The 24,080-nt window shown below is 39.1% G+C and overlaps 2 protein-coding genes across 3 annotated transcripts; both read right to left on the reverse strand.

Annotated features, from left to right (window-relative positions):
* Positions 1 to 15,430: 15,430 nt before the first annotated feature.
* LOC104091051 (uncharacterized) lies at positions 15,431 to 17,847 on the reverse strand. Of its 2 annotated transcripts, none has more exons than XM_070195278.1 (4): positions 17,651 to 17,847; positions 17,105 to 17,361; positions 15,860 to 15,990; positions 15,431 to 15,760 (listed from the first exon to the last, which is right to left on the reverse strand). In XM_070195278.1, the coding sequence occupies exons 1-4, from the start codon at positions 17,682 to 17,684 to the stop codon at positions 15,622 to 15,624; spliced, it is 561 nt and encodes a 186-aa protein (XP_070051379.1). In that variant the 5' UTR covers positions 17,685 to 17,847; the 3' UTR covers positions 15,431 to 15,621. The 2 variants fall into 2 exon arrangements, with proteins under 2 accessions (XP_070051379.1, XP_070051380.1); XM_070195279.1 differs by having other exon boundaries at positions 17,481 to 17,777.
* Positions 17,848 to 21,635: 3,788 nt separating this feature from the next.
* LOC104091053 (uncharacterized protein At4g08330, chloroplastic) lies at positions 21,636 to 22,350 on the reverse strand. Its single transcript, XM_009596306.4, has one exon. The coding sequence runs from the start codon at positions 22,175 to 22,177 to the stop codon at positions 21,797 to 21,799; it is 381 nt and encodes a 126-aa protein (XP_009594601.1). The 5' UTR covers positions 22,178 to 22,350; the 3' UTR covers positions 21,636 to 21,796.
* Positions 22,351 to 24,080: the final 1,730 nt, after the last annotated feature.

The raw sequence follows: 24,080 nt of genomic DNA on the forward strand, positions 1-24,080 counted from the left end.
TCCATCAGTAGAGGGTTGTAGACATATCCTGTCAGCTAGTGCAGTATGTTGGGCTTGTAGGCTTGGTATGTATATTTTGTTGGTTTGTCAGCTGTAGTAGTTATGACGGCCTTGTCGGCCCAGCTTTATATTGATATTTAGTCAGCGTTAGTTTCCGTTTAGTTTTATATTTTGCTTCACAAAGTGTCTTGCAATGTGGCCCCATGGCCAAATTATAACATTATATGTTTAGAGTCCCTTAGTCGCAAGTTGGTATGCTAGGTTAGGTGAGGCACCGGGTGCCGGTCTCGCCCCCCAGGTTCGGGGCGTGACAAGTATTCCCTTATATTTTATTCTGGTTATCTCATGACGTCACTTCTAGCTTATTTACCCATGATGGTATGATAAGAAAGATACGTTATGTTGGTGCTCGGTTAGGTAAGGCACTAGGTGCCTGTCGCGGCCCATCGGTTTGGGTCGAGACAATATCGTAATATGTTTATATCAAGAGCGCGTTCATATTTACAAGTTGTATTAATATTGTCACATTCACTTCAGAGAATGGATTAATATTATCAAAAGTTCTCTTCCTTTAAGTGATGGAACATAATTATCTAAACGTGCAATAACCACATCAAATTGTGATGGTGTGTAACCTCTTTTAATATATTTTCTACTTCAAAAGCAAATCGAGATATGCATGTGATATAGAGAAATTTTCTCTAACTTATCTTCATGTAACCATAGCAAGCCTAAATTATCATTTCTGATGGTAATAGAAATATACCACTTCTGGTGGTTAACAAAATTTAGTTACAATGAGATATACGAAACATAACTACTTCTGTTGTTGTATATTTCTTGCAAACTCTGGTGGAGTGTAAGTCGGTCTAACAATGTTATCCACTTTGTAATCCTTTATTAAGATAATTAGGATAAAAACAAATATCAAAATAGGTATTGTATGCATAGCATATAACCAAGCAAGTGATGATAAAGATAAAAGCAAATATAAACAAAAGGCTCAAATTACTTTACACAAATTTGGCCACTCCAGGCGTAAGTGATATCTACATCATCACTGTCAAGAAGAAAAGCTCACCATCTCAAAGATATAATCTGTCTTATGATGCTCGGAATGAACAAGATCTAACCACGGTCGTAAGAGCGTCGCCTTACATTGGAGATGAATACTGAAATAGAAATTAAATTCGAAGTAAGTACTCAAAATGGCAGAGTCTCGTGCTGATAACATGTTATTAAATAAAAACTGTAAAGTAAATAAACTGAAGACAAGTATAGAGAGAGATTGATATAATATTCAATTTCAAACTGATGTACATAATGAACTGAAAACTCCTAGAAGCAGCTGCGAGACTTTTCTTGAGCTGCTTGTAAGCTGTCTTCATTAGCTGCTTGCAACCTGCCTGTTTAATAAAAAGCTGTTGCAAGTCATTTCGTTGAATTGCTTGCAGCATGCCTGCATCAGCTGCTTGTAGATAAATTTTAATATCTACTGTGGGGTAATAAATGAACATCCACAATATAATATTTTCATAACAGTACGTACTTTATATCAATTACATGAATACAAAATAAAATGATAATATATATTTTTGCTTTAATTTATCTGCTAACGTTTTAGTAGATGAAACTCAATTAGATGTGACTAACTGGCATAAAACAGAAAGGATTAGGGTCCCTTAACCTTACCCATGCTGGTGCGGTGGGAAAACATTCCTTGTTTTCTTACCCTCTTTTGAGGTATAGTTACCCAACTCATCATGGTCTGCTAACTAAATGGTGAATTGCTTAAATGAGCAGTGAAAAGGAATCGTACTTTGAGAGTATTAATTAAAGACACATTCTTTAAAACTAATTTTTTCTTCTAAACTTAGACCATTTTCTCTCTTTTGTATTTGGTTGGAGCGAACTAATGAGAAAAAAACGGGTGAAAATCGTTTACACCCCAAGTTTATTCTAAAAATTAAACTTATCCTTCAACTTTGAACAATTGTCATTTTCATCCTTTTATCCTACACAATGTCTATTTTACTCTTGACATTTTCAACTCTCCATATATGTAATATCTTTTTTATATTATTTAGATATTTTTAATGCATGTATTTATCATAAGTTAAAAATATTATATATACTATATAATTTAATCTAATTTCACTAACATTATAAATATAAAAATTATATTATGAATTTATTACAAATTATATTGCTACTTTATTTTTATTATTATTATTATTATTTTAATATTATATATAATTAAATACATATAATGTATGTCAGTGTGTGTGAGAGATTTTAAGTTCAACTATTTTTATTATTCTCTATGTGTATATAAATTTTTGAGTTTTGATTGTTATTGCTAGAGTTTTTTCTAATTATAATTAAAGTTCATGTAAAGTGTAAATAGATAATTTTTGCAAATTTATTATAAAACTTACCTATATTTTTTCTCATTATTTTTTTTATTTCCAGCATTGTATAATTTATAAAAATTTTAATTTCTTTTATTCTCAATTTTGTAAATAGATTGAGTTTTGATTGCTATTAAAAAAAATTACGGATACAAGTAAATTATTTATTTAACTATAACATCATTAACTTGCTTGACTACTAATTCTCACTTTTTTTAGTTTCGAAAAAGTTTTTTTAATTTCTCTATAGGTAAGTCGATAACATAAATTAAAATAAAAAATTATTATATTAAAGATTAAAAATAAGAGATAAAAGTTGTAGAGGGTAAAATAGGCATTTTAAGAAGTCACCTTTGATACGAGGAGTAGAATTATAATGGTTCAAAGTTGGAGGATGAATTTGATTTTTAAAACAAACTTGGGGAATGTAAATGATTTTCACCCGAAATTAAATGATCTCCCGATTATACATTATAGTCTGATTGATCAAATATTTTTGAACTTTTAAAAAAATACTTTTCGTCCAAAAAAAAGCACTTCTGGCAAAAAAGAAGCACAGTCAAACAGATTATTAGTCTTCCATACTTGAGATTTTACTTCATATAGTTCTCTTATCATTAATTCGCCCACCAAGTTCAATAAGAAGATAAACGTAATTTGTGTAGAATAAATGATAAAATCGGTAAGTTGCATTAAAGAACTGAGAGAGAATCAAAGACTTGGATGAACATAATGGACAAATCGTGCTTTGTATGTTTAATAAAATTAAACGTCTCTTTCACGGAATAGTGCTTTTAATGACTATTTCTTACTTATTTAAAGTCAAAGTTATTACGTCGAAATTAGGAGGCTGATATTAGTAGGATTCAAGTTGGAATTATTAGCTAACAACTGCATCCAAACTAAGTACAGTAACGATTAAAAGTAAACCCAATTTTCTTTTCTCAATATCTGATGTAATTATTTGTAGAAATTCCATGCTCAACTACCATTCGCAGCCTAACTAGTTTGAAAAGTATGACGCACAAAATGTTCGCAGCTCATCCAAAGCTGGATTTAATTGAGTAACGGGCTAATGTATGACGGGCTCTCTCATATAATAATCAAGCTAATAGAAGACACTAAGTTACTGTATGTGCACTAAAATACATCCGTATTATAGTGTAAAGAAATTTTGAACTATATGTTTCATGTCCAGAGTAGATAGACAGTATCATCCGGTCAGTGGCGAAACCAGAAAATTCAATAAGAGTGTTCAAATTTTGAACACCCTTTGCCAGTGATTTATGCAAGGGTATTCTATTTTTTAATCAATAATGTATACAGTCAAAACCGGATAGTCCTTCGTACGAACTGATCGAAATGGTAATACATTGGATCGAAGAGCGTCTTCATAATATCAGGTTGAGGTCCGAAGTCAGGTCATCAAGCTTCGAGCCCTGAGGACCGATCAATGTCGAGCTCGATATCATTATCGAGCTCGAGTCAAGATCGAGAGCTTGAGTCAATACCGAGCTCATAGACAAGAACCGTTGCAACCATACTATAGGAGAGAATCCTGGCAGGAATTATGGAAAAGTTGATTTATCATGGGCCTCCCACTATGTATTTTTAATTATATCTAAAATAGGATCCCTCCACTATAAAGGGAATGATTATTATTTCTGTAAGGGATCAAGTTTGGCATACATTGTAACTGAGATATCATACACTCCTATATTGAAGAGTTATCCTTTTTTAGCTTCATAGATTGATTCATCTTGCTCAATCCATAAGTTATCTTCTTTCTAACTTTGCTTATTTTTCATTCTCTACAATCAACACTCGATATTTCTATTAATCTGTATGATTTGTGTCAAGTTATACCACATACCCTTAGAACTACGTACAAATTTAACTCTATCCATTTTTCGAGTAAACAGTTTGGCGCCCACCGTGGGGCTAAGGATAACAGTGGCTGTTTGACACAAATCTCTGAAATACTCACTGTTTCACGCTTATTTTGAAGCATCTCTGATTTCAGACTAGCAACAGCAAACTCCCGATTAATGGCCTTGCCTATCGACAACGAAGCTGGCCTTCAAGATGAGAACAATAACTTGGCGCCTGGTGGCGAAACACCACTCGTCAACACCGTTGGAGCTCGATCGAATTACCATTGGACGTTAACTCACATGTGGCCATCGAGGCAGACCAACGTTCTAAACCTGAAAATAGCATTCATAGTGGTACTCGATCTGCAGCTCAAGATACCCATAACGTTGAAGAAAACGGAGTTAGCTTGCATATGATTTTCGAAATGTTGCAAGCTCAACAGGTAGTAATAGCTCAGTTGCAGAGTCAAACCCAGATACCGAGCAGGCTGAAGCCCAATCCGCCCCGGGAGGTCACCCACAGAACGGAACCAGCTATAGTGAGGTCAAATGAGCAAGAATCGGGGACTAATCCCGAAATTATTAAGATGTTCGAAGAACTGAGAAAAACGAATAGAATCAGGAGAAAAAAAGGATCGAAGAAAACAACAAAAAAGTGGAAACGTACAACTCCAGGGTCGATCAAATCCCGGGGGCACCCCCGATATTGAAAGGCTTAGATTCCAAAAACTTCGTAAAGAAGCCTTCCCCCCGAGCGCGGCCCCTAAACCAATCTCAAAGAAATTTCGCATGCCCGAAATTTCTAAGTATAATGGGACGACCAACCTCAACGAACATGTCACCTCTTACACATGTGCCATTAAAGGGAACGATCTAGAGGATGATGAGATCGAATCTGTATTATGGAAAAAATTCGGTGAAACCCTGTCGAAGGGGCCAATGATATGGTATCATAATTTACCATCTAACTCTATCGATTCTTTTGCTATGCTTGCAGATTATTTCGTAAAAGCACATGTCGGGGCCATAAAAGTCGAGACCCGGAAGTCGGACCTATTCAAGGTAAGACAAAAGGATAACGAGATTCTAAGAGAATTTGTATCTCGTTTCCAAATGGAGCGAATGGATCTACCACCAGTCACAGACGATTGGGTTGTTCAAGCTTTCACTAAAGGTCTGAACGAACGAAGCTCGCTGGCTTCACGACGGCTGAAGCATAACTTAATCGAATACCTAGCTATTACTTGGGCCGATGTGCACAATCGGTATCAATCTAAAATAAGGGTCGAAGACGACCATTTGGGTTCTGGATCCGATTTTAAAAGGGATACCGATCGAGAACCAAGGTCAAGCAAGGATCGATACCGGCCGTACAACGGAGAACGTCGGGGTAGCGAACTTTCATGCAACCCCGTACGAGGCGAAAAGAGAAATGATCGAAGCCAAGGGTCTCAGGGACTGATGAACAGAAATGGGTTCTATATGCATACCGGACCTAAGGAAGCACCACGGTTGTCGGAGTATAACTTCAGCATCGATGCATCCGCCATCGTGTCGGCTATCGAACGCATCAAAGACACTAAATGGCCTCGACCCATACAGACCAATCCTGTCCAGAGGAACCCCAATCAAATGTGTGAATATCATGGCACCCATGGACACAGAACGGAAGATTGCAGGCAACTAAGAGAGGAGATAGCCTGATTATTCAGTAAAAGGCACCTTCGAGAATTTTTAAGTGACAGGGCCAAAAACCATTTCAAAAATAGGGATTTCGGTAAACAAAACAAACAGGAAGAACCACAGCACATCATCCACATGATCATCGGTAGCTTCGATACCCCTTAGGGGCCGGTACTTAAACGTACTAATACATCGGTTATGAGAGAAAAGCGACCTCGAACTTAGGATTACGCACCCATCGGAACCTTGTCCTTTAATGATGAAAATGCAGAAGGAGTCATGCAACCTCACAACGATGCACTTGTAATATCCGTACTTATGAATAAAACTAAAGTTAAGCGTGTGTTAATTGATCCAGGTAGCTCGGCCAACATTATTTGATCGAAGGTTGTAGAACAGTTCGGTCTACAAGACCAGGTCGTACCCGCAACCCTGGTTCTAAACGGATTCAATATACCAAAGGCGAGATAATTCTGCCGATAAAAGTGGCCGGGACTATCCAGGAAATGAAGTTTCACATAATAGAAGGTGTTATGAGATACAACGCCCTTTTTGGAAGGCCATGGATCCACAATATGAGAGATGTGCCTTCGACCCTCCACCAGGTTCTTAAATTCCCAACATCGGAGGGAGTCAAAACAATGTACTGAGAACAACTGGCCGTGAGAGAAATATTTGCCGTCGAAGAAGCAATTCTGATATCCTCACCTTCGTCAATAAAGGGGTTGGACTCAAAAGGGGAACAAGATGCCAAATAGTAATCACAGACATCAGCCTCAACCCAACTAGAAAATCAGAAGATTGACGAAGATGATGATCAAAGGATCCCTCGATCCTTCGTGTTCCCCGATGATTCCGACGCTACCCGATCAACGATTGAAGAACTGGAGCAAGTCATACTAATCGAGCATTTTCCCGAACGAAAGTTATACCTGGGAACGGGATTAACCCCCGAACTCAGGAAAAGGCTTATTCAATTTCTTATCGATAACATAGATTGTTTTGCTTGGTCCCATTTAGATATAACAAGGATTTCACCGGATATAACGACGCATCGGCTAAGCCTGGACCCTAGGTTCAAATCGGTGAAGCAAAAGAGAAGACCCCGGTCTGAGGTAAAGCACGCATTCATAAAGGACGAGGTAACTAAACTTCTTAAAATAGGGTCCATTCGGGAGGTGAAATACCTCGAATGGTTAGCCAATATAGTTGTAGTCTCTAAAAAAGGGAACAAACTTAGAATGTGTGTAGATTATAAGGATCTAAACAAGGCATGCCCCAAAAATTCTTTTTCGTTGCCTAACATCGATCGCATGATCGATGCCATGGCCGGCCACGAGATCCTTACTTTTCTCGATGCCTATTTCGGGTACAATCAAATCCAAATGAACCCGGAGGACCGAGAAAAGACTTCGTTTATCACCAAGTATTGAACCTATTGTTATAATGTAATGCCCTTCGGGCTAAAAAATGCAGGAACTACTTACCAACGCCTAGTAAATAAAATGTTCGAGAAACAAATAGGTAAATCAATGGAAGTTTATATTGATGACATGCTAGTTAAGTCCCTGCGCGCAGAGGACCATTTGGCTCATTTGCAGGAAACATTCGAGATTTTAAAGAAATACAACATGAAGCTCAACCCCGAGAAATGTGCTTTCGGGGTCGATTCGGGCAAGTTTCTTGGCTTCGTGGTATCGAGATCAACCCCGATAAAATCAAGGCCATCGAAGACATCACCGTCGTGGACAGTGTAAAAGCCGTGCAGAGTCTAACGGGATGGATTGCTACCTTAGGCCGATTCATTTCAAGGTCGTCGGATCGAAGTCACAGATTTTTCACTCTGCTCAAAAAGAAGAAAGATTTCTCCTGGACCCCAGAATGCCAACATGCATTAGAGGAATTGAAACGATACCTATCGATCCCACCACTGTTGCACACTCCAAAGGCAGACGAGAAACTTTGCTTGTACTTGGCAGTATCGGAAATCGCGGTAAGTAGTGTCCTAGTTCGAGAAGAGCAAGGTACGCAATTTCCCATTTATTATGTAAGTCGAACCTTAGGGGAATCAGAAACTAGATATCCACACTTAGAGAAATTGGCATTAGCGCTGATAAGCGCCTCTAGAAAGTTAAGACCATACTTTCAATGTCACCTCATATGCGTATTAACCACTTACCACTTCGTAATATTTTACACAAGCCCGAACTATCAGGCCGATTGACCAAATAGGCCGTCGAACTCAGTGGGTACGATATCGAATATCAACCCCGGATGGCCATCAAGTCTCAAATTTTAGCGGACTTCGTGGCCGATTTCACGCCAACCCTCGTACCCGAAGTTGAAAAAGAACTCTTGTTGAAATCGGGTACATCATCGAGGGTATGGACCCTTTTCACATACGGGGCTTCGAACCTAAAAGGGTTCGGGCTAGGCATCATTTTAAAGCCACCTACGGGTAGCACTATTAGGCAATCTATCAAAACTACTAGGTTGACTAACAACGAGGTCGAGTATGAGGCCATGATTGCAGGTCTCGAATTAGCTAAAAGCTTGGTAACAGTAGTCATTGAAGCCAATTGTGACTCTTTACTGGTGGTCAATCAAGTTAACAAAACCTTCGAAATTCGAGAGGATAGAATGCAAAGGTATGTGGACAAACTACAGGTAACTTTGCACCGTTTCAAAGAATGGACTTTATTGCATATACCTCGAGAACAAAACAGTGAGGCCGATGCACTTGCAAATTTGGGATCATCAGTCGAGGAAGAAGAGATCAGCTCGGGGACTGTCGTTCAACTCTCGAGGTCCGTGATCGAAGAAGGTCATGCTGAGATAAATTCTACAAGCTTAACCTAGGAGTGGAGGAATAAGTATATTAAATACTTGGAGAACGGAAAACTCCCATCGGATCCTAAAAATTCGAGGGCCATGCGAACCAAAGCTACTCGATTCACATTGACTGCAGATGGAACATTATACCTAAGGACATTCGATGGACCATTGGCGGTATGTTTAGGTCCAGGAGACACTGACTACATCCTACGTGAGATTCACGAGGGTACTTGTGGAAATCATTCTGGTGCCGATTCATTAGTCCAAAAAATAATCAGAGCAGGATATTATTGGATCGACATGGATAAAGATTCAAAGGAGTTTGTTCAAAAATGTGACAAATGTCATAGGTTTGCATCGATGATCCATCAGCCCGGAGAGCAGCTTCACTCAGTCCTATCCCCATGGCCATTCATGAAATGGAGAATGGATATCGTCGGCCTTCTGCCATCGGCCCCAGGTAAAGCTAAATTTATTTTATTTATGACTGACTATTTCTCTAAATGGGTTTAAGCACACGCATTCGAGAAAGTAAGAGAGAAAGAGGTTATAGACTTCATCTGGGATCATATCGTATGTCGATTTGGGATACCCGCTGAAATAGTGTGTGACAGCGGGAAACAATTTATCGGCAGCAAAGTGGCAAAATTCTTCGAAGACCACAAAATAAAAAGGATATTATCGACACTGTATCACCCTAGTGGGAATGGACAGGCCGAATCGACGAACAAGACTATCATTCAAAACCTAAAGAAAAGGTTGAATGACGCTAAGGGAAAATGGAGAGAAATCTTACCCGAAGTTCTTTGGGCATATCGAACAACATCAAAATCCAGTACGGGGGCAATCCCGTTCTCCTTAGTATATGGCTCTGAAGCCTTGATTCCAGTCGAAGTCGGGGAACCAAGTGACATGTATCGATATACAACAGAAGAGTCAAATCACGAGGCTATGAATACTAGCCTCGAATTATTGGATGAAAAACGAGAAGTCGCTCTCGTCCAATTGGCCGCCCAAAAGCAGCGGATCGAAAGATACTATAATCGAAGAACCAATCTTCGCCATTTTAAAATCGGGGACTTAGTGCTAAGGAAAGTCACCCTCAGCACCCGAAATCAAACGACGAAAAACTGGGTCCGAACTGGGAAGGACCGTATCAAGTACTCGAAAACATCGGTAAAGGATCCTACAAACTCGGTATTATAAACGGTAAACAACTACCAAGCAATTGGAATGTGTCACACCTAAAACGATATTACTGCTAAGGTACGACCCTCCCATGTTCGTTTATATTTCGAAACTAACCCTTGCAGGAGTTCAATCAAGAACAAGGATGGATCGTTCAACACGAAGCCTTAGGTCTGAAAGCATGCGTTGCACTCTTTTTCCCTTAGACCGGTTTTATCCTAAATGGGTTTTTCGGCAAGGTTTTTAATGAGGTAACCATTGATCGTGCTAACGTAGAACAATTTAACAGTATCCAAGACCTCTTTACAATCAACCTCGAATACTGGTGGGGCATTATCCTCAAATATATCAAGTTCAATGCAAGAAAGTTACTTCATAACAACAGGGTTCCGATAGGAAAAATTGTAAGAGCCAAATGGTTAAAACGAATCATGCTCGTGTAGATTGCTCGATCCCTGGTACAAAATATAAACACATGTATAACGACATGAAAAGAAACTTCTCTGCCCATATCTCATGTCTCACGACCCATCCTCTATTTCATGATCTATTACGCAAACAGGCTCAAGGGCCGATGATTACCCCACAAATCGGGGACTGCCAGTCTACCATTAAGCCTACGGGCTACTCTCACTTCGAGTTCGAGCAAGCAGTCACTCGACTACTAAGCCTACGGGCTACTCTTATTTCGAGTTCAAGCAACTACTCACTCGACCATTAAGCCTATGGGCTACATTATTTCGAGTTCAAGCAACTACTCACTCGACCATTAAGCCTACGGGCTACATTACTTCGAGTTTGAATCACTCACTCGATCATTAAACCAACGGGCTACATTACTTCGAGTTCGAATCACTCACTTGAACATAAATCCTACGGGCTACATCACTTCGAGTTCGAGCAAGCACTCACTCGACTACTAAGCCTACGGGCTACTCTTATTTCGAGTTCGAGCAACTACTCGCTCGACCATTAAAGCCTACGGGCTACATTACTTCGAGTTCGAATCACTCACTCGATCATTAAGCCTACGGGCTACATTACTTCGAGTTCGAATCACTCACTCGATCATTAAGCCTACTGGCTACATTACTTCGAGTTCGAATCACTCACTTGAACATAAAGCCTACGGGCTACATCACTTAGAGTTCGAGAAAGCACTCACTCGACTACTAAGCCTACGGGCTACTCTTATTTCGAGTTTGAGCAACTACTCGCTCGACCATTAAAGCCTACGGGCTACATTACATCAAGTTCGAATCACTCACTCGATCATTAAGCCTACGGGCTACATTACTTCGAGTTCGAATCACTCACTCGATCATTAAGCCTACGAGCTACACTACTTCGAGTTCGAATCACTCACTCGACTAATAAGCCTATGGGCTATATTACTTCAAGTTCGAGCAATCACTCACTCGACTACTAAGCCTACGGGCTACCTTATTTCGAGTTCGAGCAAGCACTCACTCAGTTATAAAGGCTACAAGGTCCAAATACGATCAAATTGCCTAAAGCCTTATGAAAATCTTCATAAGGCATGAATGAAACAAAATCTTCACGAGGCAGAGAATAAAATAGAAGAAAGTCGGGAAAAGAAAAGATCTTTATATATATATAAGAATATTTACAATGTCCGAACAGGCCCCTACACAAAAAAACAAAATGAAAACTAAGGGCTATATTTCTTGGTTATCTATGGGGGCAGTATCTTCTCCATCGGGCTCTTCCCCATTCTCGGGCCCACTCTTGCTCCCATCATCACCATCATCATCACCGAAAGCTAAGGCTTCAGGATCGGCTTCAAGCTCTCTTTTTTTCTCTTCGGTGAGATCGAAACCTCGAGCATGGATCTCCTCGAGGGTCTCCCTCCGAGATCGGCACTTAGCAAGTTCAGCAACCCAATGTGATCGAGTGTTGGCGCTCTCGGCTGCCTCTCTTACTTGTACCTGAGCAGCTTCAGCATCGGCCCGATAGACTGCCACGAATGCATCCGTATCGGCCTTTGCCTTTTCGGCGTCAGATTTGGCCTTGGCAAGTTTGGAGGCCAACCGAGCCTCGAGCTCCTCTATTTTTCTTGCTTGAACCGAGCTTTTCTCCTTCATGCTTTGAAGTTGGTTTTCGTTGATGATAATTGGGCTCGAGCAGCCTCTTTCTCTACAGCGAGGCGGTCCATACTTTCTTTTCACTTCAAGGACTCTGCCTTTATCACATCGACCTCCTCACGGAGTTTCCCGATCATCTCAAGTTTCTGTTGCAGTTGTGAGATCAAAAAATTAGCCATCATTCCGATATCGAGCCCATAGGCTTTTAATAGTATCAATACCTTCTCAGACAGATCAGTCTGATCTTGGTGAGCCTTGGCCAACTCAGCTCAGAAGTCTTTGATTTCCTCTCCCATTTGCCCTAAGAAGAGTTTAAGGGCGTTCCTCTCCTCCATGACCCGTTGAAGGTCGGCCTCGTATCGACGCAGCTCGGCTCGAGACCGAGAACATGCTTCTCGATAAACTGTTGCGGCCTACAAAGAAAGAAGAAAAGAAGTTAGAAAAGAATAGCAAACATGAAAGTGGTATCAACGAAGGGAGTTAGAGCTTACCCGATTTAGAGCTTGTTGCACTTCACATAAAAGGCCCGACACATCACTTAGGCCAGCAACATCCTCGACACCAGTAAACAAATCACATAAGGGGTCCTCCCCTTCATGAGATCGGTTTATCTCGAGGGCCCCCAAAGCTTGGGCTTCCCAAATCGCCCCTTTGGAAAAGGCAGGGAGATTGGGCGAGTCTCCGTTTACTATTTCCCCAAGCGACTCGCTTGGGGCATTCTCCTCAGTTCAGAGAGCTTCAGGATCGGCCTCTCCTGATATACCCACCGTTTGTTGACTTCGGTGGGGAGCATCCTCGATCTCTAACGGTTCGGGGACTCTGCTCGAACCTTCCTCCGATATCTCCTCAGTCTGAGGCGGATCTTTATAAATCACCATCGACGCAGCTGCCTTTGGTGCATCGATGGTTTTCTTCATTCGGGCCACCAGTACGGACCCATCGTTTTCTTCTTCTTCCTCATCTTCATACCTTAGATGCAGAACTGATTCCATGGTTAAAGGGATGGTATTCTTCCTCGGCTTACGAGCCATCCTCGTCTTCGATTTTGGATCTTCGAAATCATAGGCCTTTTTTCTCTTATTATCCTTCACCGGTTTTGGAACAGAGATTGAAACCACTTCCTCGCCGGGTGGGGACCTGCATCTTTGCCCATACCTACATACAGGAAAATTGATTTAAGTATATGGAAAACATCTCGTTCGAATTACCAAAGATACGAGAAAGAGGCTTACCATGATTCTTGGCCTCCCATCGGCCCTTTGACAAATCGCGCCATGAGCGCTCAGCATATATGGAGATCGAAGCTAGATCCCGTACCCAGTTCTTGAGGTCGGGAACTGCACCGGGCATCCAAGGAACCGCTACATCACAAAAAGGGGATATTGGTGAGAAAAGAAAATAAAAGGGGCAAAATAGTAGGAGATAACAGCAGAATTACACTTACGCTTCATGTTCCACTCCTCAGAAAATGGCATCTTTTCAGTCGAAATCAGGTCCGAAGTCTTCACTCGAACGAACCTGCCCATCCAGCCTCGATCCATGTCCTCGTCTATGCTCGAGAACAGAACCTTGGTAGCTCGTTGCTGAAGTTTTATTAACCCGCCTCGAAAGAGGCGAGGGCAGTACAATCGAATGAGATGGTCGGGGGTGAAAGGCATCCCCTCCATTTTATTCACGAAGTAACGGATCAAAATAATGATCCGCCAAAAAGAAGGATGGATCTGGCCTAGGGTTATTTGGTATTGACGGTAGAAATCAATAATAACAGGGTCGAGGGGGCCTAACGTGAAAGGGTAAGTATACACACTTAAAACCCCTTTCACGTAAGTGGTGATAGCTTCTTCAGAAGACGTGATTACTATTTATTTGTTCTCCCAATTGCCATCTTTCTTTAGCTGTTCGAGGTGCCCCTCGGTTATCGAACACATATACCTCGATACTGGCTCACATTGGCCGGGAACCGACGAGCCTTTATCGACCTTAAAATCGAAGGTAAGAACACACGCCCCAAGAACGCACTCCTCGGGCCGTGGCTCCACCGGTGTTGTGTCGGCGGCAGGTTGTGAAGAATAAGCTTTTTCTTTCTGAGGAATGATTTTTGATGTTTTCGCCATTTTTGGATTTAAAGATCGGAAATAGAAGGAGGTAACAAAGATTTGGTGTTTTTTGAAGAGAGATTTTGCAGTGAAAAAATCACAGATTTACAGATAAACACAGAAGATGCAAGAAAGAACTTTTATAAAATTTGGAGATTGGAGACGCAAAAGTGGTAAATGGTAAAGAAAGGGGCTATTTATAGATTAAGCAATGTCAGTTCAGTATCAACAGTGGCTGACCATCGTCTGACACGCATTAAATGCCTTGGGAAGCTAAACCGATGGGACAGCTATCATGTACGTCATGATCGAGCCCGATGTAAACGCCGGCTTATATCTGATCGAGCCGTTGGGAAATCATATCGTTTCTCGCCACATCCTTCCCGAGAAATGAGGGGACTATCTGTATACGGTCAAAACCGGTTAGTCCTTCGTACGAACTGATCGAAATGGTAATACATTGGATCGAAGAGCGTCTTCATAATATCAGGTTGAGGTCCAAAGTCAGGTCATCAAGCTTCGAGCCCTGGGGACCGATCAATGTCGAGCTTGAATCCAAATCAAACTATGATGCGAAGTGAAGTTATCGAGCTTATGAGGAAGAGACCAACCAACACTGACCCCGAATCAATACAAGGCTCCGAGTCAGAATCGAGCTCGAATCAAGATCGAGAGCTCGAGTCAATACCGAGCTCATAGACAAGAGCCGTTGCAACCGCACTAGAGGAGAGAATCCTGGCAGGAATTATGGAAAAGCTGATTTATCACGGGCCTCCCACTATGTATTTTTAATTATATCTAAAGTAGGATTCCTCCACTATAAAGGTGGTGGTTATTATTTCTGTAAGGGATCAAGTTTGGCATACATTGTAACTGAAATATCATACACTCCTATATTGAAGAGTTATCATTTTTTAGCTTCATAGATTGATTCATGTTACTCAATCCATAAGTCATCTTCTTTCCAACTTTGCTTATTTTTCATTCCATACAATCAACACTCGATATTTCTATTCATCCTTACGATTTGTGTCAAGTTATACACATACCCTTAGAACTACGTACAAATTTAACTCTATCCATTTTTCGGGTAAACAAATAACAAGTAATATTTCAGCTTATACGTAGTATTATTTTTCGACGCAGGGTGTTCAGTGGACCACCTTGGGCCAACATAGCTTCGCCCCTGCATCCGGTAAAAAAATGGCAAATACTTGACGAATTGAAAGCTAAAATAGTTAGAGCATCCAACATAATAAGCATTATTTATTGACACTGGTTCACATAATAGTTCACAAACCCAATACAGCAATTTCAATCATATATGACACTTCCTTTGAGGATCACACAAAGCAAACAATGATATACACTTAAGCACAATATAAATATATGGTATATGACGCATGACTGTACGTAGGATTGAATTGCCTTAGAATATGCCGAAAGTGCTTGTAACTGGTGGAGGAGGAACCTTGTAGCAATATAGTTGCGGAATATAAGTGGAGCCCTGGCGTTCCATGGACTTCAAAGCAGGTTGGTTTAGATATGCATATTTGCTCTTTGTCCACCTGCAAATCTCAAAAATATAAGTATATACTTGAAAAGGCTTTTGCTTTTAAAACTAATGAAAGAAAACGATATCATAGCAGAAAGTCTCTACCACTTACCAGTCTTTTATACCAACTCTCTTCTCCTTCATGTTGTCATCAATTTTGGATATGTACTCAGTTGCCATTTCATTCTCCTTGTCATCATCATCCTGCTTTAACGAATCCACAAACTCTTTGTAGTCCTCCTCCTTAATACCACAGAAATATGGAAGCAAGTTAATTAAGAATATTGGAATCTAAATCAAATACTAATTAGGATGCCCGGCAGCTCGGTGCACGAAGTATACCGCACTCACGCAGGGTATGAGAAAATATCGTACCCTAAGGGGTGTGATGTACGCAGTCTATCCTGATGCAAGGCTAGTTCTCAAGCATCTCTATTTCTTTTGATAATCAAATATCACAAGGTATCCCACAGAAAGACAAGTATTTCCCCTGATGACGAGATAGGCTCTGTTTGTACACAGTTGCAGATGACAGGCAAGATATAGTGTTGTAAATTGACCTTCTGTCAAAATCTACTCTTTAATGGAGTAGTATAAGTTCCAAATTCCTCTTGACAGTTCCCATAGAAATAGTGCACAGATTGGGACGAGTAAATTTCAGTCATAGTCATTAGCCATATACGGAGTATGTCCCAAAGTGCAGCTTACGCATTTCTTTAAAGATTCAAGAGGTGGGGAGTGGTATATTTTCTTAACTTATTTTATATTCCTATCTATATTAGACAGAAAATAACAATGAATATTCATCCAATACTTTTTTAATCATTCATTGTTGTAGTGGCCTACTGGGCCCATAAGAAGAATCCAACTATAGTGTATATAATAATGCAACGTAATAGCCTTTGCTTGTGGACATCGTCCTTCAATTAACTATTATTATTGTACCTTCGGATGGATATGACTTCTAAGGAATCTTATTGATATATAGGAAAACACGCAAAGAAAGTGGAGCACTCAATATTTCTTACTAACTACTTATCTAGTTTGAGTATGGAAAAATTGAGAAGTCATATATTGTGTGATTTGACATATCTCCTACTTTATAAGACTCTTGTAAATGCCTATATCAAAAAAGTTGTGGCAAGTTGCAGGACATGGATCAGGATGAGAATTCCTTGACAGATGAGAAAGGATGCAATTTTAAGATGATAGGAATTAAACAAATGAATGAAAGGATAAAGTTGTAAAGACGGACTGTTTCCCTATACTAATTCACAAGGTGTATGCTTGATCAATGATTCATCTATCAAACTTTACCAATTATTTTGTGCTTTTAATCCCTTCTCTAAAACTTTACCGAGAGATTGCGCGCCCTGATACGGGCTGCAGCCTTAATAGCATAAAGGAAATGATCTTCTTCAGTTTTGCGCTTCTGCTTCCAATACTTAGCAATCTCCTGTTTGGTCAGGCTTGGTGCTGCCATCGGCTTAAATAGCTGTTTCCTGCTACAAATGAACCTCCATGCTGGTAGTGGTGGCGGTGGTGGTGGAACCGTCTTCTTGATCTCTTTTCCATCAGCTACACTTTTACCTTCCCTTTGCTTCATTTCAGCAACTATTATCCAATAGATTCTTGCCGGATTTAGAAGTTTGAGCTTTCAAGATTATGAAAAATATATGCTGAAGCTGAAAAACTGGAGATAGCTATATATTGTTCAAACCAAACTTTCAAACCTTCAATATGACTGTAAGTTCCAGCAGAACTTGTTTTTCTTCTGTGGGGACTGAGTTTAGACTAGTCGGCAACAAAATTAGTAGGGCAATTTGACTAGTAGTTAGAATCACAAATATTTCAGTAAGGTTCAAGAATAGACTTGTTTGGGACCAGATGTAGAAGGACTTACAGGTTTGATGTACAATAGAGTCGGCAAATAACATGGATTAGCCAGAGAGCTATATTGCTGATACTTGAAATAGATGCATTCGAACTTTGAAGGAGTCTTTAAGCTTGATTCTAGCAAACTTGCGGATATATATTTACAATAAATAAATTTTATTAGAATATGACCCTGATCGAAGACTTCTGAACCACTTGCTTAATTAACTAATAAAACGGCTTTTCATTATCCTTATCTTTTCTCAGCAATTTGGTATGACGTTATCAGTTACCCACCATTGTTTTGTCTTTTTGTGTGTCATGCTGCAAATTTCTTCTAAAAAGCAACATTATTGTTTCCATCAGAAGTAGAATTTTTGACCGTTGCAATGGACAATATGCACAATACCTCGGATCAAGAAACTTTTTTTTTTGTTTTACCCGGTGTCCAGTATTCACATTGGAGCTCGACTAAATCTGAATTTGCATCGGAAAGTCCCGCATTGGGGTAAAGCACTCTCTAACAAAGGCGACTCCATATCCAGAGCTCGAATCCGAGACATCTGGTTAATGAAAAAAGAGTACTCACCATAACCCTGTAGGTCATATCAAGAAACTTTAATGGTGCTTGCCTTCTGACCTGCTCTCCAACCCTACTCCTTCAGAAAAGTAGTAGAATAGAAGAACAACTTCAGCATCGAATTTATCCTGTCACAGTAACTCCAGTTTTCTCAGTCAGCACATTTTTACCAGAATTATTAAGAACGACCTTGGACAAGATTAGGGCGGTGATTGAAGTGAAAATTAGAGAAATGCATCCCCAAACATTCTGATTTATGAGGTGATTAATTGGATACCAACCACTTATGATTAGGTATAGTCCAGGTTTAAATTATTGTACTTTAAGTTTAATTGGTACCTATTGGCTGGTTCTTGATGGGTCAAACCATATGCACCAATCATGTATGCATAAAAGTGATTAACCCAATTTTCTTTTCTCAATACATGATATAATTATATTGTTTGTAGAATTTTACCTTCAACTACCATAGTATTCAGCCAATTCAGATTGGAAATTATAAGTCACAACTGATTGCTATTCAATGATATCGGCTCCACACCCGAATAACAGTTGACTGATGGCCTTTTAGATGTGAGTAAATGTCACGTATCTACAATATCTCCGTTTTAGAATTGGGTAAAATGTTGCTATCAAAACGTCTGACATACGAAGTAAAATAATCATATGCCGTCTACTCATGATGGTTTAATAATGCAGGCTAAGGAAGAGTATCGTCGGATTAATATGGTCCGCAGATTCAACTACAAGTACTGTGGAGAACAATGATGAGCTGAAAGCTGAAATAGATCAAATATATATCCGGCAACATAACCATTATTAGTTGCACAGTTTTCATAAAAGCACAGATTAGTTCATAAACTTGAAACAGCCATTTCAATCATTAGACACTTCCTTTGAGGATCACACTCCACAAGAAAACATTTAGAAGCAAAATAGCAAATGAACGAAATATGACACTATGAGCGGCTAAATTTGGCTAGAGAAAGCCAAGGGTGCATGTAACTGGTTGCAGAGGAGACCTATAGCAATAAAATTGGGGAATGTACCAGAAGCCTTGGCATTCAGATGCCTGTGTTCCATGGACTTCACTACAGGAGGTTTATGCTTGCACTTTTACTCTAACATGTCAAATGTATTTTTTGCATTACTAGGACTTACCACTTACCAGTCCTTTATACCAACTCTAGTTTCCTTCTTGTTCTCAACAACTTTGGTGCTGGTCTTAGTCACCATGTCATTCTCGTTAATCGTCATCTTCCATCAAGGACACCTTAAATTGTTTGTAATCCTCCTCCTTAATGCAGACAACTGGAATCAAGTTAATTTGAAGTACCAGGGCGAAAATCAAGAACACGTCTATTTCATGTACTTGCTGCTCTTGATAACCAATTACAACTAGTGATACCACAAAAGGATAGGAGTAACAAATTCCCCTGTTCACAAAGAGATATATTGCATACAAGTTGCCAGTAAAGATGATGACAAGATAACTATGTCCTCAATGTAAAGGAGAGAGCTTGTCCACTCTTAGCTTGTTTTAAGAAAGTATAGGTGAATGTTAATCTCCTTCTTTTGTAATTACTTGTTCTCAATGAACCGGAAGGAGAGAGAGCCTGACCACCTTCTTATGTGGATTCTGAAGTCAAGAAAAAGAAACTGTGTTCTAATTATCTTTCTGTCTAATCTCCTCTGTAATAGTATAAATTCCTCATTCACCTTAACAGTTCCAACAGAAATAGTACTGAGATTAGGAAAGCGAGGATGAGATAGGAACAAAAGTTGGATCATACTCATAGTGAAGCTAAGTTGTCGCAAATAGTAGGCTGAGAATCTCTTTTCCAGCCTCATAAAAGTACAAGGGGTGGGGGTATCTTTTCCTATCTTATTGTACAACATTTCTCAATAAAGAGAGAACAAAAATGGATATTCATCCATGAACATGACTGATAAGGGATCTAATCAAGAGAAGGGTACATAAAGCAAGTGGAGCACCAGAATTTCTTGGATGGTCCACCATATGCAGAAACAAAAAAATTAGAAGGACAATTGACTGGTGTATACTAGAAAAAAGGTGTTGTCTTGCATAATATGTTGGGCCAGATGCTGGAGGATTTACAGGTTTGATACTTTGATGTTCAAAAGACTGGGTAGATAACAAGGATTAACCAGCGAGTCATATTGCAGAAGCTACCGAAAATTTTGAACTAGATGGCCCTTGAAGGAGTCTTTAAATAAGATTCTGGCAAAACGTCAATAGAATAGCATTGACGCCAGACTTCTAATCCACTAGCCTGCACTTATGTAGTTAGTTAATAATGTCTATTAAGGGGAGGAACCACACACCCAGTACCTCAAGGGCTGAGTGCTACCTCCACAAAATGGTGTAAAATTGCATCTCTAAGAAGAAACTCGAATAAGTTGTCAGAAAATTTGGCAAGGCCAATGGTCAGGACTTCTCAGAACAGTAATTTGTTTATCTTTCTATAACAGCCATAGCTCCCACGGAGAAGGTACTCTACAGTCACCTAAACTAGATAATGCTGAAAAAGCATGTTAAGTGAAAAAGTCTGCAGCTGTTTCATTCTGTCATAATAGATGAAATTTTGGAGCAAGATCGCTCTTCTTTTTTGCTTACTACATGACCACAATAGTTATCCTTTTATATAGCTAGAAGAGGAGCCACAGAGGTTCGACAAGTTTCTATAGGTAGCCATTGAAGTGGATAATCAGAAAATGCATCACCAAACATTCTGAATATTAGTTCACCAAAGATTCTGAATATTTGTGCACACATATGCCTGATCTCAACAAGGCGATCTTGGACAAACATCCAAGTTTGCTATACTATAATGACCCTGAATGCCAGCTACCAGTAATCAGACAAATAACTGTATTTGGTATTTGTGAGGACAATCATCAGAATGGTGCCAAGAGATCTTGCAGGGAAGGTGTCTCACCATGAAACTGCTAATGAGGAAGGACAAGGACCAAATTATTGAATGCAGGGAAGAAAGAGGAAAAACTACAGAGCAAAACTTATGCATGGATTTAACACTGGCTCCTTTTGACTACAATAACAAGCCAATGCGGAAAATTGTACAATCATCAAATATGCAAAATCATTGCAAATAACCTCAAAATGGGTCGACAAACTATTCATTGCTAGCTTTCTCAGTAATAAACGTACAATTGTCTGTAGGGTAAGAAATTCCATGCATCTAAATCATCAAATTACTTATTGGCAAACTAACATGCTATTGCTCTTCAGACATCTTATACAACAAAACAGGAAACAGTTCAAAGCATTCCAAGTTCACTAATTCTCAGATATGTAATAGCCATTCAAATTCTGATTCCAGCTTAATTTCATCCGTTTATTTCTCTTTGAAACAGAATTTAAATTCAACTGCTAAAATAGTTGGAGAGAGGCTAAAAAACGAATTTTTTTTTATTCAACCAGTATGAATATTTACACGAAAGAGAACAAATCACAAAAAGGAAATATGTAATGAAAAATCTCATATACACAAACATCATACATCTCTCGAAATTCGTATACAAATCCCTGCATCTAAAAAACTGAAGAACAAGTCAAGTCTCAGAAGTAATGTTCAAAGCCTTGTTTTTAATCCTATATCTGGGGGCTCTAGGAATAACCTGACTAGGTCCAAAGTGAAACTGACCCGGACTATCAGTCATGGGCGGCCCATCATCATACACATATCCCACAACCTTCCCACAGTTATTGCACGCCATCTTGGTCCTTTTCCTTTGGATACCCCAGTAATTGATGGTCTCAAAAAAAGGCCTGATTTTATCTTCTTTTTCGAACTTGAATTTGGTGGAATCAACGGCGGAGAAAGATAGAGTACCTTTATTGCCTGCTTCGAAGTAAAAATCGGGTGGGTAAAGGTAGGTGGTGTGGAGGCTGAAGTTTGTACCGCATTCTTTACAACTGTAGATCGATGCCATTGTTGATCGCTGAGAGGGTTCAGTGGAGGAAAGAGGGGTTTTATTTTGGGGAAGATGATTTGGGTTTGCAGAGTTTCAAAACCGCGTTTCCATTGATTTGACGAAGCGTTGAAAAGTCTGATAATCTAGAAGCTAGGCGGCAAGATAGAGTTTTCCTTTCCTTTTACATTTTGGGATCGTTTGGTCGGACTTATTGCAAAAAGTAATGGAAGCATTTGCATTACTAATATCTTATTTGATATATTTTTTTAATATATATATTATACTTGGTATTAGTCTATGTATAAGTAATATATAAAAAACTATTATATTAGTAATACCAAGGCTATTAATGCAATGCATTAGTATGGTTAAAGACAAAATTATCCTTAAAGTCCCTTAAAGCTAAAGAATGTGGAGCACATTTTTATAAACAACTATTTTTCTTAAAAATTATGCAATGCATTATAATTTTTAATACTCCGCACTAAACAGTTTATAAGAAATAATATCTGCATAACTAATGCTTGCATTACTAACCCATGTATTACTAATCCCTGCATTACTAATACATTGTATTCTGCATTATTCTTATACACCCTACCAAACGACTCCTTTGTGTGATTTTGGAAGTTAGGGGTGGTTCGGTTACATGGATAAAGATATTAACCCTGGTATAGTATTTGAACTTTGTTATAAAATAAAGACTATAAAAGAAATAAATTGAAGACAAACAACTTTCAAAGTTATGTTCATAATGAACTGAAAACTCCTCTATTTATAAAAGAAAGGAAGCAGCTGCGAGGCTTTTCAGGAAGCAGCTGCAAGGCTTTTCTTTAGCTGCTTGTAAGTTGTCTGCATGAGCTGCTTGCAACCTGTCTGTTTAATAAGAAGCTACTGCAAATCAATTCATTGAGTTGCTTGCAACCTGCTTGCATCAGCTGCTTGTAAGTTGTCTGCATGAGCTGTTTGCAACCTGCATGTTTAATAAGAAGCTGCTGCAAATCATTTCATTGAGTTGCTTGCAACCTGCCTGCATCAACTACTTGTAGATAAATTTCAATAGAATACTAAATGGATTATCTTCTTCATGAAGATTATCTACAACAGAGTAATAAATAGACATCTACAATATAATATTTTCATAACACTCCCCCTTATATATTCATTAAAAGATAACGTGCCTCGTTAAAACCTTACTAGAAAAAATCCAGTGAAAAAAATCTAGTGAAGAAAAAAGAGTACACATATTTAGTAATACGCATTTCTAGCTGCCTCATTAAAAACCCTACAAGAAAAACCCCATGGGAAAAAACTTTAGTAAGGAAAAAAGAGTACAGTGCGTATTTCACTCCCCCTGATAAAAATCTTGTTTCAAATATTTGAGTCTCCACATTCCAATCTTGTATACCATCTTCTCAAAAGTTGAAGTTGGCAAAGACTTAGTGAACAAATCTGCCGGATTGTCACTTGAACGGATTTGTTGCACATCAATGTCACCATTTTTCTGAAGATCATGTGTGTAGATAATTTTGGTGAGATGTGCTTCGTTCTATCTCCTTTTATAAATCCTCCCTTTTATTGGGCTATGCATGCAGCATTGTCTTCGTATAAAATTGTGGATCTTTTATCACATTCCAAACCATATTTTTCTCGAATGAAATGAATCACTGATATCAATCATACGCATTCCCTACTTGCTTCATGAATATCTATTATCTCGGTATGATTTGAATAAGTAGCAACAATAGATTGTTTTGTGGAGCGCCATATGATAGTACCTCCACATGTAAATACGTACCCGGTTTGAGATCGAGCTTTATAGGGATCAGATAAATAACCTGCATCTGCATAACCAACAAGATCTGCACTACCTTTGTTAGCATAAAACAAACCCATATCAAGAGTTTCCTTTAAATATCAC

Source organism: Nicotiana tomentosiformis, chromosome 2 (genome assembly GCF_000390325.3).
Source record: "Nicotiana tomentosiformis chromosome 2, ASM39032v3, whole genome shotgun sequence".
Taxonomy (NCBI): domain Eukaryota; kingdom Viridiplantae; phylum Streptophyta; class Magnoliopsida; order Solanales; family Solanaceae; genus Nicotiana; species Nicotiana tomentosiformis.